Raw genomic sequence first — 19,925 nt, forward strand, 5'->3', positions numbered from 1 at the left:
AGTCTAATAAAAAGTTAAAGACATTTTTAAGGGTGATAATTACAGTAAAACCTTACTGATAATATGGTGTTGCATCATGGACAACATACAGATGGTTAAAGTTGGAACAGAGAATAATCAGAAATTTGCAAAGTTAACCCTACCATGCATATTAAACAGATAAGACTAACGCTGCCAACAACTGGAAAAAAATTAGGGTGGTATTCAAAGCCCGACTGCAGAAACGTGAGTGCATCTAAGCATTGGTATCACATGTGAGCAAAGTATATAAGGTCCCATTATAATAAATGTTCTAGATGCTAGGAAGCCAGGGCAATGAAGTAAAAGTAAGACATATTCTTTAAGTAAAGACAAATGAAAATAAACTTTATCAGAAATGAAACACTGGCGATTTTTTGCTGGAGATTTTGGCTGTTGTTTTTTATTTTTAAATATAAGTATGCCTGATCTGCCTCTCCCCTTTTCCTCTCACTCCCACTCCACCCCCATTAATCCTAGGTCTCTTTTAGGCACACAAACTATTTAGTCTTGAGTCCTTTTCTAAGAGTTGAACTAAGGTAACATATCAGAAACAGATTAAAGTGGGAAATGGATATATAAACTTAAACAATACCATATTAAAGCAGAGATGGCATTATATTTATTTTGAAAAAGTTATAAAATTGAAAAATTATAAAATAAAAAAGCACGAAACTTTGCAAAATTCAGTTAATATACTTGCCTGCCTAAAATATTCAATTACAACAAACTGCCTGTAAATCTTAAGGCTTTTTCACAAAAGTATTCTCCCTATTTTATAGGATGGTTAAACCAAAACATGCTAAAGGTGGGGAAAAAAAACCAGTAACAAACAATCCAAAAGAAAAGACCCCTGTAAATGCTTTTAGGTTTATCACAAAGGACACTTCTGCATTCTGAAAGATCTATTCACAGTCTTCATTTTAGTAAAATACTATTTGGAAGCAGTTTCTAAAACTGGATGTAACATTCATTTACATGTATCTGCCAAGTTTTTAAATCCTTTAGAAGCTAAACTAAAACATGTTGAAAATGACTCACTGTGGTACCAGAATATGTACTGTAGGAAATAAGAACTCATTTACAAGTGGGAGAAATACACTCACACTTCATCTGTGGGAATTCACTAGACTTCCCTTCCAGTAAACATTATATTTTAAAATAATCACGGAAAATACGTTCTTTTAACTGCAGTTTATGAAAAGTTTATGAAAAGATTATTCTTATGCCAGACAGCTGGCATAAGAAAAGAGACTTACAAAGATAAATACAAGAATTGTCTTTAAAAATAATTAATAATTCTGCCAAAAGATATCAATTTAGCAATAAAAAAAGATTCCAATCTTTTTTACTTACTCTAATGGCTAAACTAAAACTGTTTACTACAGTTGTTCTGTACAAACAGATAACCACTTCAGATAAAGGACAAAAGGAAGATTTGGGGGAAGGGGTTGGGGGAAAGCCCTGGCAGGCAAATAAGATACCATAAGGTAGCTCTTTTCTAACTTGAGCATGTCAGCTAGTTTCTATTCATCTGCACACTTTAATAATACAAATACCTTGCAGCGAACGCACTACTTAAAAAAGTTTTTTCTTTCTTTGAAAAAAAGAATTCATCTGGCACCAAGAAAATAAACCTCAAATGTACCCCATTTACCAATACATATAGAATACTTTGGAAAAAAACCAGAGCTCTGACACAGAAAATTAGACACAGATTTCACACCTTGTAACTAGGAACAGAATCCTAAAGGACAAATCTAAAACCAAAAAACCCAGTCTCACTAGCTTCTATAAAGTATACTGTCTGCAAAAACAAAAATATCCTAGAGAAACATGCAACAGACAAAAAAGATACAATATTTCCTCACGTGGTTTTAGGTCTAAAAATCTTAGAATTAAGGTATCAATAAAGGCCCCATTCCAACTGATGCTGGGCATTTCACACGCTGGGTATGGGATTTACATCAGTCACACTTTGTTCATCTTTTACTATTCAGAGAAACACTCTATACTGAGTATACTCGGAGATTCAGGAGTCAGTTAATTACCTGAAGTGAGTGACATATGAAGACAAGAGAAGGACTAGGGTTTCTAATTACCCTTATTTACTTACAGTACCATTTTGCACAAATAAAACCTTCTCCCCTTTGGGTTTTGAATAGGACAAATTCTTCCACTTTCTATAATCCACAAGTAATTCTAGTGACCCAAGCAATGTATCCAAGGTAAAATGGGAAGATGCAACTTTTTGAAGCATCTTGCAACTTATAATCTAGATCCTATTTCTGGAATGGAAGAAGTTAAGATCTCAGAAAATCAGAGCAAACATTAAGCAAAATTTCAGAAGGGATGAATCAGTGCACTTCTATATCTGTCTATCCATGGCAACAAATACTTTCCATGAAACAATTAGAATATCTATGAAAACAATTCCAGATGACAGGTTCGACATCAAAGCTTAAACTACATTATATGCATGCATACACACGCAGTAGTATTTATATTAAAATGTTAGCCAAAAGCTGCAGCATTTTAACAATATATCCAATACTTAAATTTTAGAAAAGATACACATATAGGGTTGTAAGTGCAAGTATGTATATTTACACTTTACATGTATATTATGAAATCTAACGTCTTATGAAAAGTCTAAATGCCTGATGGGTATATGCATTTTAGGTAGTACCCAAGTTTCATCTCAAAGGAACCTATTTCTAGTACATTTATTTCTATAACTACACTGCCACTTGACAGAAAAAGTTTACTTCCCTTTAAGAGAAAGTTTCTCAAGCTTGTTTATTCCATGAGTGAGAAGTTGGCATAAACTATGGCAATTCTTTTGCTTCTGGAACACTTCAAAGGGGCACACACACCCCATCTCTACACTGTCCATGCTTCATGAGTCTGCAGGGTGGTCTGTGCAACATTATCTCCAGTTTGTCAACATTTGTTTCTTTTCGAGTACGAAAACCTGCTATTAAACAGGGCTCATAAGAAAGGGTTGGGGCAGTATAGGTGCATATAAGCAGCATCTTTATGAATTCTATGTAGTGGTAAGAACTGCAGAAGCCCTTTAGCGCTTGTAGTAAAGCCCCTTGATTTATTCTTTCATATGGATCCCTCCATTCCGTCTTGGTTGGGTTTATTCAGTCCTCAAGTTCTGTGTCCTTACTGCTTCTCACCACACTCCTCCCACAGAATTAGAAATCCTCTCACTAATGACCACTAGCCACCATCAGGAGCAGGCCAGCATATCTGCTTTCACTGTGCTCACCTCAGCGGCCCATCCAGAACAAATGTTCCTGTCTCACTTTGGTCTTGCTAAAGTTCTAAGTCACCTTTTATTATTTTTTTTTTATTTAATCTAAATCCTGTTCCCCCTCACTGGGATAAATAGCTCAAAGTGGTACCACCCTCTTGGCATCCTCACGATTCAAATGTCATGTCACATCTAAGTGTCACTATGGCTAAATAATGTTTGGCAAAAATGTTGCTGACATGTCCCATTGCCACCCTTCAGCTACCCAGGATCAAGGTACTCCTTAGCAAACTTTTGAACTCTGGTTAACTGTGCATTGAACATTAATTGTATGTCCATTTTGCTGGTTTCACAGAATATGCTTACAGAGTTACCCACATAGTCATATAAGTCATATAAAGGCACAATTGTGCCTTTAGATCATTTAGCCAGGAACACAAACAGTTGTAAAAATTATCTAAATAGCTTTGCTCTGAGTAAACTGAAGGACATGGCCTTCCCATTATCCAGTATGTGACGCAATACTTCAGTGCTGAAGACATACAGTTTCAAAATAAATTTACTGGTTTCCCTGTACGTAAACAACTCTCTGAGTCAACCTTGACACAAGTCTGGGATACGTTCTTGAAGCAATCTTATCTAGAAACAAGACCATACAAAAGGGAAGTCAGCCTTCCCAGCCTGGTCTTTCCATTCTCTGCTCATCAAGGCACTGGTCACGCAACAAGCCAATCTCATGAAGAGAGAAAGCAACAAACAGGCTGCAAGAACTTGCATGGTTATCCCATCAGTTGTGAACACTGGTTTCACCAGTTGCAAGCACTACATGTAAATATCATACATACCTCTCTTTCAGGAAGTCCTTGATGTGATTAATTAGGCATATTGAATGCTGGATGGAGCAATGTACAAGGCAAACAGCTCCTTGTGGCTTATGGCCTCCTTGGTTTGCTGATGTACACTTTTGGGAGCATGTGCATGAATACCATGATGGTCCTTCATCTACTCACAGTCTTTCACCCATTTACAAATGGACTAGCTATCCTTCATTCCAGAACTATATACCACCAATTTCCTTATTTGTAAGAGTTACTCACAGGAACAGGTATCCCCACCATGGAAATAAGGACCAGCCTAACTACTCTCAGTTACACCTGACATTCAGTTACACCTAACATTTTCTCACCACTTCCAATATGATTCTGCAGAAGACAAGCTTTGGCCAAAACTCAGTCCCAAGCTCTTACTCATAAATATTAAGTCTTCATGACAAACACTGTAGAGTTTCCCATGAGTTTACCATGAGGTTCATAACGTAAGATCACAAAACTCTTAACTGCCTTCTCAAACCACACAAGCACCTATTCGGACACTGTTCTTCAGAGTTCAATATCCAGATATGAGAATAGAATCACATCCTTTTCCAGAGAATAATAAGAATGTAACCACAGCCTCTGAAAGTAATTACAGAAGATAATTATTGTTAAAACTTCTATGGTTTTATTAGGCTGAAATACAGTATTACATAAATAGTCATCATTTGAATATCAAATTTTTGTACAGGCATACAGAAAATACAGTATCTCTGGTTTTGTAGAATTTAGCTTCAGATTAGGAATTTTGGTAAATTCATGCAACTAACAATCCCTGTATGTATTTACGGTCATGTTGTTATTTGTGACGTGTTTTTCTTTTGTATTCTAAAAAACATATACTCGGGATTTTCCTAAAACAGATTCTTTTCTCATTTGCAATTGAAATGTTAGTGCTTTGGGCTACTTAATGCACAAATTTAATCTTTCAAGCTCAAATGATTAGAAACACTCTAGAAATAAATACTATTTGCATAGATAAACTGACATAACACCAAATAAAATCACATTACCAACTTCTTCAGATAAATGCTTTCATTTATATCTTGTCATTACATCCATGTAATGTCACCTTTTCAAAGGGACACTAAGCACATGCAGTTAAAAGGTTGAGAAATTCCTGTGTTCCATAGCTTCTATACTGTTCTACACAGAATAGGTGTAGTGTATAAGATGAAAGGCCCATGTAGCCTGATAAACCTGTCTCCCAATTGTAGCCAAAAGTGTATGTTTTGAGAAAAGCAAGAAAACTTCTGCGTAGATTGTATTTCTCCCTAATCCTCTGATGCTATGTTAAACTATTTCTAGCTCAACCACTTCTTGAATCGGATGTGTTTTCTATTTGTAAAGCGATTCTCAGATTTATCTCTGAGCTCTTCCTGTCTCCTTTTGAACGCATGTAAACTTTTAGCATCTGAAACATGATTTGGTAATGAGTTCCAAAGGATCCCTACTCATTCACCCTGGCAGTGCTGACCATTAATGAGAAGCTGTGTGCGGTGAGTCGCAAAAACAGGTGTGTACATGAGGAATACTAGCAATCACAGCAAAATCATGGACTGTAGTGGAAGTTTCAACCTTATAATTCAAGAACTTTACGAAGTCTAAGCAGCAGCACCCTTATATCACAGAACGCCTCTTTGAAGGTGTTTATAACTGCTTTCAAATTCGTTCTCAACTGATATATTTTCAATCTTTCCAGGTTAGTAAAAAAAAAAACTTAAGGACATAAAAGAACAAATAGTTTCTTAGGTACTCAGCATAATAGCCATCACAGAATTTTAGTATTTTGTTTCTACTAATCATAGTATTTTCAGATTAAGACCTTTTGGCTAGTGGGAAATCAACAGGTAAAATGAGAATGTCAAGGCTTACGGAAAATCTTTATGATATGAGGATATGTTCATATTACAACCTTTCCAAAGCATACCTCAGAGGCTAATAATATTTCATGAGAATTATTGCTTAGGAGCTGCGACAAGAGCTACTGAAATAAAAAGATTTTTAGAGCTATAAATATAATAACTGAACATTCCTTGCACAGCAAGAGAATAAACTTCAAAGCCTGTGTTCCAGATGTACTGAAGCTCAGGAAGGTCAGACATTAGACTAACTTAGCATTCCTATGAGTCTTCATGTTGATAATTCTACAACATCAAGACAGTTACAGTTATGAGGTGACCGGTTACAGGGCTCAAAGCATCCATTCTGGAAGAACACTATCTTAGCTAAGAATGTAAAATTTCGAGATCTTGATTAGGAATCTAACAACCAAAGACAACTAGGATTGCCCTAGAAAGTGTGCAGTCTTCCTAATAGCTTTATTCATCTGTTTAATCAATTCACTTAATTAGGTTTTCTCCTTCTGTTTATTAAAATGAAGCTTAGAATTATCCAGCAAGACGTAAAGTTCAAATAAACATATCCTTAGAAGAAAAGGAAAAGAGTAGGAGCCTCTCTGGTCATTTCAGTAGAAACATAAAATGCATAGACTTGTTTTGTTATGGATTTCAGCGCTGCTTCTACAGCTTGGAAAGAAACTAGACCGAGTCACCTGGGAAATGGACTTTTTCATTACTTCTCCATCATATTATCAACTCCTGGTCCTTTCACTGGCTTCTTTGCATTGATTTTGAATTTTCGAGAGGATGTCTTTCAGTAATTTCCATGACACTCATAGAATTTTATTCTTTTAGCTGTACCTCATACTTTACTTTTTTATCAAGAGAACAAGATGAAGGTAGTTTTACAGGAAATGTGCAGTAGTTACTTTGGGTAGGGCTGAAATCTAGACAAAGTCTAAGAATAACAGTGAAGGGCTTGGCTTTATTCTAATAGAAATTCTAAGTGTTATAAAATTACACATACACATAATATTATAGAAATCATAAATGAATACAGCACCAGCAAATTATTACCAAAAAAGCATTTTAGAATACATTAAAGACGTTAATTGATACTGAAGATTTTCAAGACCTACATAGCTCTGGAATTCAAGGGATTACAAAGCAATTAATATACAAATGTAGCAGCCACGTCCAGGGAGTAAAAGACTATGGCAGTAGTTTTTAATATAAAGTGATGGCAGTTTTGCCAAAGAAATATTTTGGCCAGCAGTTTTCAGTATGGATCTCTTTTTAATTCGTTATTGAAATCTTCATTGTATATAAATATTCTTGAAGAGATAATAAGCCCTTATTTAAATATTACCAAGAACTCCAGCACTTAAATACATTGACTTAATAATTGTAATATTAGAATCCTGTCACTCCAGTCAGCAACATTCAGGTTATAAAAATATGTTAACAGAAGGGGAAAATAATTAATTTTAATGTTTCTATTAACAATGAATGTTTAACGTAATAAATGAAAAACTAATAATGAGATTCCCGCATGCTCTGTAGATATTCTAAATGCAAAGCAGAACAATTATTTATTCAGTAAATCTATCCAATTATTTTCTCACCTAACACAGTCCTCTAGGCTTGTGTGCAATTAATAAGAAGATAAAGAGATCTTAATTTCATCTAATTTAAAAACCTGTTTGATAAACAGGATTAATCCCATCTCTCCATGACCTACAAAGTTTAAGACAGATGACTAAAATCAGATAACATTCAGCTCTAAGTGAATTTAAAAAAAATGTACCACAATTATGAAGAACAAAGAAAATAGGGATAAAAAGAGATTCAAATTATAAAGATTATGGAGAGACTAAAATTAAGTCTCCAAAATGTATATGCATCTTGTAGCTGACTGGAAGGAAAAGTAGTAAATCAGTAAATACAAATACACAGAGAACTTTTTGCGTACTTCTCTTAACCTGTGTAGCATAGACAAAGGTTATAAATGTAAATGACCTTTATTCTATTTTGCTTTTTATTTGAGAAAGGCATTTCTAAATAGAAACACTAGAAATACTCCTAAAGGTATTTTTACCTGCAGCAGATCATCCACTACAAATCTCATAATTTTAAATAGCTATGTACACCAATCCAGAAATGTTTAAATAATAATAATCCAAAATACTTTGAAATCTTTATAGAACAAACCTAAGGGTCTAAACCATTTTTGTAGTCATCATCTTAACTTAACAGAACTCCAAAAACCTTGTATAAAAATGTCCTTTCATCATCTGTGCACATTCAAATAAGAGAAAAAGTACGTACTTAAAAATATCCTATTACCTCATGGACAGAGATAGGAATTTAAACCTCCCATTAGCTTTTACCAAGACCAAGGGTTTTTTATGAATAGTGTCCACTGCAAAGTTGAAGGAACAGCATTGCCACAATACAGTTTTCTTGAAGTCTTCTTCTGTTTACTGCATACCTATTTTGTTTCTCTTCATTACTTTACACTTCTCACTTTATCATCACAAAGACAGGAAAAGAAAAATCACCTTGAGTACATCACATGAGTGGCAATCAGCTATAACAGAGCACAGATTTTTTTGTCACTAAGAAAAATAAGACTTTGTAAAATCACACTAACTATGAATTTCCCTTGTGTTCCCAGTAATTCTAGAATTTTCAAACCAGTTCCCACTGATAGAGCTGAGTCCTGGAAAAAGACATTTTACTCCTTTAAAGGAAGTTTAAGGAAGTCAACAACCAAAGACAAGAGATGGTTCTTGTAGATGTCCTCTGAGGTGAAGTGCTCTACTGTGAGTTCACCCCATTTTTGACCTTAGACTCCACTTTGACCAAAGGAACCATTTCAGTTTGATGCTGTACCTTTCACAAAACTAGAAAATTTAAACATCAGGAAAAAACCTGATATAAAACCACGATGCATTCATTCAACTATTTGTTGTTTTTGTTGGTGGTGTTTTGGTGTTTTTGGCAAGGAGAAGTAACAGATTAACAGTCAATAGTTTCAAAATAACACTCCAGGAATATTCAAGAGAAGGAAAAGTTGGAACATATCTAGCATCTACACTTAACTATGTCATAGATGATGGAGCTATTACAGAATTGCTCTCCTTGTTCAACCCCCAGACACTTTAAATCACAGTAATACAGCTTGAAAATTAGAAAAAAGTCCACCAATAGTTTAAAACAAAGCGAAAATGTTTCCATTTGGTCCTAGTTTTTTAGAACATGCGTGACATTGACAACAGTTTAATCTAAAATATCAAATAATTTTTTTTCATTGTCATGGGTAAATGAAACATGGTTTCTCACACAGAACTTACAGCTGTATAATAGCAAAGTGAACCACAAAACTTACATCCTGATATCACCGTGATCTACTTTGAGGTTGAAACAGCAGATCCTTTCTCAGTGTAAATCTTTCATGAATATTATCACTTTGGTATTTTCTTGGCATTTGTAAAGAGCTGTTCACAGAAAGCTATCACAAACATCAGTAAGAAAAATGAAAATAACTGCACTTGACTAGAAAATTGGGTATTAGTTACACTTCTGATCACAAGATTTGCCAGGGGCTTTATTTAACAACCATTCAGGCCAGTCAACATTCCACATATTTCTGAAGCTTTCAAACATGTTTGTTTATATAGATTATGATACCAGTGGTAACTACGATGAGTCATCTTGTTTTCACTAACGTAGAACAAGCTGTTATAATCACTTAAATATAGAACTGGACAATACAGGTACTTCTTTTTAATCTTAGGGGTTTCTGCTGATATCACAAAATTTCTTTGCTCCACAGAACTGTCACATGTCAGTTCACAGTGAATTCAGAATCTGGGATCTTAAATTAAGGTATTTATACCATCTCAACATGCCAGTTAGTTACTTTGTAGATCATTTAGGTAGTTGATTTGGAATGTGGAGAAAGTCCCAGTCTTAACATCTGTAGTGTGGTTAGAAGTGAGGTAGCTTTAAAGAGAGACACCTACATTTTAAAGAAGCATAGTATGGGTTTTCCATTTTCCCAAGCAGAAAAACATGCTCTTCTGAGCAACAATCTACTTCTTAGAACTCCAAAACCCCATATTAATCAACTTTTGAATTTATTTAAGATGAGGAAAGGAGATTTTTACTTAATTGGAGGGTTTATCACTGGAAAAAGCTACAGGAGCCCAGAAGCATAAGTGTATCGAAAAAGGTTCTTATGTTTCTGATTGCAGGGAAACTTCCCTCCTCAAAATCAAGCAATGATATGAAAAAATACAATATATTATACAAGTGGAAATACAGCAGAAAAGTATTTTGTCCATGGTTCTTAAGTTTGAAAATAAATATAGAATTGAAAGCTGGTATTTTCATTAAATAGAAGTGCATATTCAAATTATCATACAACAGACCTATTTTCCAGAAGAGTTTCCAGTTATATATGAACTCCTCACGTGTCTTAGTAAATCTTACCACAGTGAAAGGTAGGAGTCTCATCAGAAAGAAATGCAGGTTGACTCACATTAGCATTTTATTTTGACTCTGGTAGTTTGGAACCGAGGTTCCTGGTTGTCCTCACTTAACTGGCTTTGATTTCCACATTTGTATTGTGGAGCCATCATCTCAGAGTCTGCAAACTGAATTCCTTTTTGAGAATCCAAGAACACCCACAATGCACTCTAACCACTAACAGGCATTCCACACCCTTGGGCCCATTCAGCCTGAACTAGAATTAATCTGAAGTCAAATCCCTGAAATCCAATGTGGATATAAAGTCTTCTGACCCCTTCTGCTTACTCTAGAACTACTTGTGTTGTTTCACTAGTTAGTAATGACATTTTTTCAGTCCTTAGGCAATGCTATTTCTTCAGTAGTAACACCAGTGCAATTTAGGAGTTATACATAAAAATTAAAAGCTTTAATAAATTCATGCCTATGCTTAAGTTAATGACATTTTAAAAAGTATTTCGAGAAAAAAAAGGTTAATTTAGTACTTTCTTCAACAACTTCACAGTTGGTTAATAAACCAATCTCTTCATATTAGAAAAAACGTATTTAGGTTAAACAATGAATTAAATCCAATATTAAGGACACATGACAAACTTAGCCTAAACAACTTTGATTACTGTCCATAGTTTTCCATTTCCTCATAACTTACCACAGCTAATACACTAAATTTACAAAAAGCAAGGAAAAAGTGTTGAAGAACAGGAAAGTAAGACTGCTTGTAAACAGTGCAGAAAATCAACCACAGTTTCTTTCTCCATATGAATAGACTTGTACGTTTTTAAAGACAATATATTTTATACATGGAACATGAAAGGGGCAGCAGTAAAAAAATAAGCATGTAGCAAGCTTAATTGCTCATAGCTACTGCTCCCTATCCACACTTTATAAAAACTATTACTTGAAGTCATCATATAAAATGATTTTCTACTTTCAACTAAAGCAAAAGAAACCACAACAGAACAGGTTCACACTTTGAGCACTGCTACTGCACAGTATGAAATCCACATTTTTGCTATAAGATGAAAAATTATGTTTGCTTGTCTTTACAGGAGTGTAGGAGAAGAATCAAACTTTCATATTATTGCTGCACTGGTAATGGGAAAATTTTACTACAAGAGTTAAACCTGTAACATAAATTAAACAAAATCTTTGTAATTAAATTTGTTCTTTATAAGCAGAAAGCCAGTACTTCCTCCTATCTAAAACTCCTAGATATAAACATAGTTACACCTTTAGATTTATTATATGCATTTTAAAGACACTTACTGTTCCAAGAGTTGATTGTACTTTCTTAAAGCATCCTTCTCAGCAATAACTGCTCTTTCTTTTTCAGCAACAGCATTATCTCTTGCTTCTCTCAAATTTCTGAAGGAAACAAAAGTTATTCTGTTAAGAACCAGTTAGGAAAAAAGACTGTTTTGCTTAATTAATTCCTACAGCTTGATCTGAATTTCAATACTACCACCTTCAACTCTCACAGAATAGTAGAAGGGTCTGTCTATCTATATGTCTACTTATTACAGAGGCTTTACTTGAGCTTACTTTCATATATACCACCAAAGCTTCCAGCTCTGAAATTCTAAAAACCAATGATCAAACTACCTATTTATACATAGAAACATATAATCCAAATTATTCTAGAATACTAGAACTATAAAATATTTTTTTTTCAGGAATTAAATAAATTGCAATAATTTTGCTTGGTACTTCACTAATAACTACAGGAATGCTGTCCACCTAGCTGAGATGATTCACAACTTTTATGACAGAGCAAGAAAAGATTAGCTGGGCATAGAAATCCTACTTCCACTTACAACTAATTGTCTAGTTACTCTGATATATAGGTTATTGCGTATCATTGATGTCTCCTGGGTTCTAACAAATATTTTATTACAATCCATTGATATTTTTTCTTCTTTTTTTTAAACCAAGGATCAGTCAAGAAGTGCAAGCCACCTCTATTATTCCACTGATGTGAATGAGAATAGCATGATATGAAGAATAATACTGATAGTATTTATGTTAAAACATTTTACAGTTATTAATAGTCTGTTATGCTACAAGCAGACTACAGGTTAACACTGCAATAAACTGTATCTATTGCTTAGATAGTGTTTATAAGTTATATGTCCAGTATTTAGTGCAACAGAGCACCAGCCAATTTTCAGAGCTGAGTGGTTGCTGAGGACCAGACACCTACGTTATGACTGGTTTTGAGGGTTTTACTTTACTCCTGGTTTGCTTCTGTGACCTGAACATTCACTAGCATTTGGAATATACTAGATGATCTTAAAGATTCCTTTCAATTTCGTTTCATCTGAAAGAAATCCTATTCACGTGCTACAAATGTGAGCACATTCAAGCACAAACTGCAAGGCAAGCAAAAACCCTGGCTAACCGCAATGACCAGAGGGTTTCACTTTAACACCACGTTCTTCATCTGAACTAAACTCCTAACGCAGATGCAACAAAGATCTTCCCACGGAAGTTGTTTCTCTCCCCATTCCCCAAAGCAACCTCCTTAAAGCAAAGTGAAGTTATAGGCTCAGGCAAGATTTGAAGAAAATAGAAAAGTCAAGATATAAAGGAAAACAAAGTTATTAAGCCCATGTAAATGTTATCCTAGGTCATTATAGCCACACTAATGGTATATAATTTTTGTTTTGAAGACTATTTTCTAGACTGGCACTTTTCTGAATTCAAAGTAATTCATACAAACAGTTACTTAGAAAAATCAGAATTAGGATTATGTAGCAGCTAACTGGTTATGAGAGGAAAATGAAAATTTTCTTTAAAAATAGAGTTACTGGGCTACAGAATTTAGTGCAGAAACTCAGGGACTGGTCTTGAGATTACATTCTTTAAAACTGACTCTTACCCAAATATGGGAACATGACAATAAATTTTGTTAACAGCATAAAGATCAAGCATATTATATCTCATAGTAGGTGTCAAGTGTTGTATCCTTAAGACTAGAGTGACAGAAGTGGGATAAAGATCAAGTGATAGGAGATAAACAGAGACTCATTTAGAGAATAAACTATTTTGCTTAGCTGAACAGCTAATCAACTGCAAACGCAATAGGAGGAAAAATAAGGACAAAAGTGAGGTACTATTCAACCAACAAGATGACAACTACAGATGTGATGTAACTTCTGTTATAATATTTTAGAGAGCCAAGACGCACATTAACAATGCTGCCAGTTTTCAGATTGTGTGACTGTGGTTTCAGAAGAGGTGAAGTGCCTGTCTGATGGTTGCACAAAGAGGCCGTATGGACCGTCAGGTATCTACCAAGCCTACCACACAAGTGAAAGTACCCTTTTAAAATGGGACAGAAATACTACCTAGAGACTCAAGAATGGGTATGGGGGGAAAAAAAGGTGGGATGACAACAGGGAAGACAGAAGCTCAAGGGCTTCTGTGTTAGCTGTTTAAACAAACCTCTTGGCAACTGCCATTTATTGCACTTCGGTTCATATCCCTAAACTGTTCTAGAATGCACAAACCGGATTCCAGTCAGATTGAACCAAGCCAGAAAACGTGCTCAAGGAGAGCATCTCACATGCTCAAAATGACTAAATTGTGTTTATCTATGGGAACAGACTCCAGCTAATCCAATGCCAAACCCCATGCAGACATTCACATGCCCTATGAATTCACTCATGCTTGCTAATGCAAACATAGCCAGTGCTTACAACAACCAAACAAGTGAAACTGATGCCAAACAAATTAGGAATGAAAGCATCACCTTTTTATTGGTGCCCCCCCTTCCATTTTAGTTTCTTGAAGACTCATCCAAGTGTAAAATAAGCACCAATAAATTCAAGGGAAGTATCAGACTCATCAGGCTTGGCAAAGTGGTAAAGAATAAAAGCAACTGAATATTAGATTAGCTTAGATGTAATACCATTCCATTCTTTGAGCTAGAGGATGAAACCAGCATCTTTATTTTCAGACATAATCAGCGTCTCAGCACATCATATAAATTCACTGCCAATTGCCTTGCTAGCAATTTGGGTTTCCCTTTGTCTTGCCATTGAGGCAGATTGTCTTATGGTGGATTTCTTTTGTATTTTATAGAAAGAGCATATGATAAAAAGCCTTTTTGTTTCTGTAAAACATGAAGGCAAATCTAAAGGATTTACATTTCCGAAGTAATTGTTTCAAAATGAGGAACAAAACTGTAAATCAGTTCCAGATAGAAATGAAACATCTTTCAGTAGCTTTCTCAATGATATACAGACCCTTGTCAAATCTCCACAAACAGTGCATGTTTAAATTTCTACTTCGTAATTCAAAAGAGATTGGCATACAGGAAGTGGTGTAGATGTGTATGTATGAGTATATATTTTACTCACACTTGCAAAACTACACCATGATGTAACTTTTTTTTAATTAGAACATTTCTGTTGAACTGAAGACAGACAGCAGAAGTCATGTTCTTTTTTTCCACTCTTCCCAGCAGTAACAAAACTACCTATCAGAGGAACAGATGCTTATGCCATAAATATCTTTTTACTACCATCAATTCCTTCTCCACACGACACTTTCAGGACATGTACAATGAAGTTATAATTAATTATTAAACAATCCTCCCATTTTAAAGGAATAAACCAGCCAAAACACAAGCTAAAAAAGAAATCCAGTGCCAAGGTCCAAATCCCTAGATCCCTAAAGTATTACATGTAACTGTGGTATTCAACCAGTCGACACACACATAAAATTCAATATGCAGGTCTTTGCAGGACTAGAATTTTCTTCAAAAGAGAATTTTATAGTAATTGACATGAAATCCATGCTTTTTTTTTTTTTGAATCGTCATGCTGTAAACAATCTCAATTAGATTTATTTTATAAAGGCATAAGTCTTATTGGTTTCCCTCGGTTTTTTTCTGCCTTATTTCCTGCATCAGCACCACTTCTTCCGGATTCTTGGCACAGCTTCAAGACTGTCCATATAAGCATGACAGGTAAACTAATGCATTCTGTATTAATTAACTAACATTATGTATCTGAACAAACTTCAAACCAATGTTTATCTAGAACATGAATTTTAATAATCCTTTTCAACTGATAATTTTGGATGACCATCACTTGATAATAAATATAACACCACGTATTTACTTTATAAGTATAAATTCATTTCAGTGTTTAAAAGATTCTCATCAGTTTTACAAATGACCTTAAGTTGTTAGATTTTGAACACCTCTCAGAGAGTCAGTCAATTAGGATTATAACTAAGCACAAAACAGTGCTTGGTCATTTCTGCTCTGATTAGGTTATTGCCTACATCTTATTTACCTGTTTTCACGTTCATACATCTCTTTTGAAGTGCTTCTTAGTTGCTCAATTTCTTGGTTTGTTTTCAACCTTATTTGCTCCAACTCTTCATGCAGTCTCTTTTCATATTCTGTTTTATAGTGATCTCTGTAAATAAACAAATACATTGCACTGGTCAAAATATCAAAATCTCAGGTACAGCTCTACAACTAGAGCAGAGGCCTTCTTGATTTTACATTTTATTTCAATCCTTATTCATTTACCTCTCAAATTACCCGAAATACATATCAGCCTATACTGTTACACAAATTAAATGAAAATCAATCAGGAATAAATAATATTTAACTGGGAATAAATAAAAGCTTTCTGCATACTGCTTTAAATTTTTAAAGTAATTTGATATTGATTAATCGCATAACATTAAGCTTAACATTCTTCCAGAAATTCTTTGTCAGTCTTTAAGTGCTTATATTACTTCACTACTTAAAAACCCCCAAACCCTCACTTTCCTCTTCCTTATTAGATATGGATTGATTAAACTTACTGACTTGCAATACTGCCACGCTACTACAAGACTTCTTTGACTACTATTTGCACCTCATATGGGGGAAAAAACATTACAAGAAACATTGAAGATTACATGCAGAGATTTGTGAAGTCAAAAACGCCCATGATTCGGGAATTTATACTGTTAATGTGGCGTGTAAATTATTTAAAATACATAAGAAAATTTTAAAGCAACAGATATCAGAGGATACCAGGATACCAATTTCAGAGAAATATTGACTTATTTTGTAACTTTGGAAACATGACAGATTGTAGGGAATCCCACAAAGAATCTCTCCTACAAAACTACAAAAAAAGGTTTATGTTGTAAGTATTTAACAGCTAAGGAATGTCAAAATTTTATAGCATCTAATTAATTTCAAGAATAATCAATCAGCAATGAAGCAACTGATAGAAATTACAGGTTTGGAAAAAAAAGTATATTATGAAGAAATGTGCATTTACAACCATAAAAGGTCTTAGATTTCTTCTGATTTCCAATTGTGTGACAGTCCACAGTTTTCAGAAATCTGTACTTGAGCTAGCCAAAAACTCCTTCACATTAACCAAAAGCCCCAAAACATTGAAATGTCAGAAAGCTTGCTGTCAGGTTTTCCTGTTTTCTTCTTATTGAGACCCTGAATTTCAGCTCACCCTTCAAGGTAAAAGTAAATTTTTCTCCTCTCCTTCCTCAATTGTGCTGCACTACAGCAAATAACATATGAAGATCTTGGACACAATTAAGAGGTTTACCAGGAAAAAAAAAGAACCAAACCAAAACTGAAGCAAAAAACATGCTGTATTGGAATGCAAGGGTCCCCCCATTAGAAACTTTGTGTTCTTTATGTGTTATATGGCTCAATATGAAGAAAAAAGCGAAGAAAAGAATGTTGACCATCAGAACATAAGGATACAATTCTTATGTGCAGGATCAATGAGCATTACCATTTTCTTGATACTTAGACAATTTGCTTTTACCACTACACTACTTGCCAAAAAAAATTTCTGACATTGCAGAAATTACACCTTCCCTCCCATGGCAAGACAGCTAAAAGTCAGGGAGGTTCACTGAAAAAATTAGAAGTATCTGGAAAAGTCATGAACATCCACAGTGATGTCACCATAAGACAGTTCAAAGTGATGCTTATCTTTATGAGGACTAAAATAAACCCATAGTATAGTAAAGAGCATGTTCTGGTTACATAGCTTGACTGCCCTGTCAATGCATTTAAATAAACATCAAATGAGTTGCTGCCTAAGCAAAGGATCATCATTAAGAATAAGAGAATCATGACAGAATGATTTGGATTGAAATGGACCCTAAAGATCATCTAGTTCCAAGCCCCATGTCATGGGCAGGGACACCTTTTACTGGACCAACCTGGCCTTGAACACCTCCAGGGATGGGGCATCCACAACCTCTCTGGGAAGCCTGTTTCAGTGCCTCACTACGCTCACAATGAAAAATTTCTTCCTAATATCTAATCTAAACCTACTGTCAGTTTGAAGTCATTCTCCCTTGTCCTATCACTACATGCCCTTGCAAAAAGTCCCTTTCTAATTTTTATTCCTGACCTGTTGTTACAGTCTTTAGAAATGGTTTGCCTCATCAAGTTGTTGTGTCTTCTGGAGGTTGCAGACTTTTAATGAGCTTCTTTCCAGGGCTATTATTAATAAGGATTTATATTGTGAATAAACTAAACATGATCTGAGTATTGCAATGCAAATATGAACCGTGTTTTAAGATTACACATATAAAGGGAAATAATTTTTGTCGGTCTGTGCTTACATATAGATTCCTAAGAACTGTAACTATAAGCTGCAGGTGATTTGTCATGCCACAATCTCAACCTATTTCAAAATATGTCTCTTTAAAAATTTGGCAGGTTAATGCCTCACATTTCCTGAAGTCTGTAATTTTCTAATTGCAGTACCCCAATGCTGGCAGTTCTGACAAAAACCAGAAGGTGACTTACTCTTTATTTCTGAAAATAGATACCTGGGTTTGTTTTATTCATCTTCATTCCTGAATTACAGCAGCTCAAAGACATCCAGATGTGAAGAAAGCATTAAAAAGCTTCAGATTCTTCAAAATGTAGCAAATAGAAGTTTATTACCCAAACTGGTGTCACCTCCAGAAACCACTGAGGACTGTAGAATATCCATTAGCTGGTATATTTTTTTCTTGTCTACTTTTGTACCTCTCTAATTTATTTGTCAAATAAATAGGATTCTAGAGGAAGACTGCTCAGATGTACATGACTTCTTAAAACACCATTTAAAAGTATAACTTAAAAATTTATTTAAAATGTAGAAGTTCCATGTGAACATAGTTCTGAGACATAAACAAGTAAAACAAATTAAAAAGCTTGAAGTGACCGCATTGAAAGGAAAAATAGTATTTAAAACAGTTCTGATATGGGCTAGAACTCGTAGCTGATCATTTCAATCCAGTGGCCTTCTTTCCCTTAAATAACACTTCGTATTTTAGCTGTATTACAGGAGAGTCAAATTAGCACACTGCATCTTAGTTATACAAGGACACGAGATTTATAGATACTATTTTCAGTTCCATCTTCTTGATTCAAACACAAGGAAGAGGCTGAGGAGGAGATGAACCTACCTCATACTCTTAGCTTAATCATTCAATCCACAGGCGTCCTTTTAAGGACATTACTAACCAAAAAATAGGTTTATTTTCATTAATGCAGTGCATATAGGCAAACATTTGATGTAATTTTGGGATATACATTGAAACAATATCTTTTGGCACCTAGCTGTAGGGAAATAACATGAACTAGATAACCTTGAATTGGATGACCTCTTAGTCATACGATTTAGTATTGGTAGTCCTGCAAGGAGCAGAGAGATTCAGCATTCCCTGAATTATGGGTCCCTTCCAACTATGATTCTATGAAATTTTGTAGTACAGCATTACATATGTAGCAAGACATGTAGCTGAGTAATGTTTCCTGTTCGACATCCCATCCCATCTCTGCGCAAAGAGCATAGAGATTTGATGCTATTCAGCAGTGGCTAGCGTACAATGATAGATCTATTTCCCAAGGCTACACTTAGGGAATCTGTATTCAAGCTCAAGATATGAAAGACTGATAGCTCTAGTAGTTGATACAAAACATACTATATTTAACATTTGTGACAACTGTATATTTTATTCTGCAATAATAATTTAGATTGTCTATCAAATACTCCTGCTTTTAATAAAGGTAATTTGTGGTGGTGGGAGGTCAAATATGTAACATATGCACTTCAAAGAGTTTTAGTCTCTTTTGTAATTAACTACAGTTACCTTTCTAAATTTCTGTGTAAACCTACGAGATTAATTGACATAAACTTTCAATGCTGACATCTTCACTACTATGGTCTTATATCAAAGGTTTAAAAAAATTTTCCTGATACATATTAAGACCCAAGAAAACTGTTTCTGCTTCTAGTTAAATATATATGGACTCGCTTTCTGAAAAATAAAATTAATGAAACAGGATTTGTGCAAGAAACAAGGGAAAACAATTAAATAACTTGTCTACAGATAAAAGTGAACACACAATAA

At 34.6% G+C, this 19,925-nt stretch overlaps 1 protein-coding gene across 8 annotated transcripts in view; it reads right to left on the reverse strand.

Moving 5' to 3' along the window:
- The window catches only part of PIBF1 (progesterone immunomodulatory binding factor 1), a 113,900-nt gene that overhangs the window by 68,301 nt on the left and 25,674 nt on the right, over positions 1–19,925 (reverse strand). For all 8 annotated transcript variants that reach the window (XM_039385178.1, XM_039385177.1, XM_039385175.1 and 5 more), the window contains 2 exons: positions 15,830–15,955; positions 11,793–11,891 (listed from right to left, as the gene is read on the reverse strand). In XM_039385178.1, coding sequence (XP_039241112.1) covers positions 11,793–11,891; positions 15,830–15,955 — 225 coding nt within the window. The remainder of the gene's footprint in view (positions 1–11,792; positions 11,892–15,829; positions 15,956–19,925) is intronic.

This window comes from Pipra filicauda, unplaced genomic scaffold, assembly GCF_003945595.2.
Source record: "Pipra filicauda isolate LSUMZ 115617 unplaced genomic scaffold, ASM394559v2 scaffold39_size4671491_pilon, whole genome shotgun sequence".
Lineage (NCBI taxonomy): Eukaryota > Metazoa > Chordata > Aves > Passeriformes > Pipridae > Pipra > Pipra filicauda.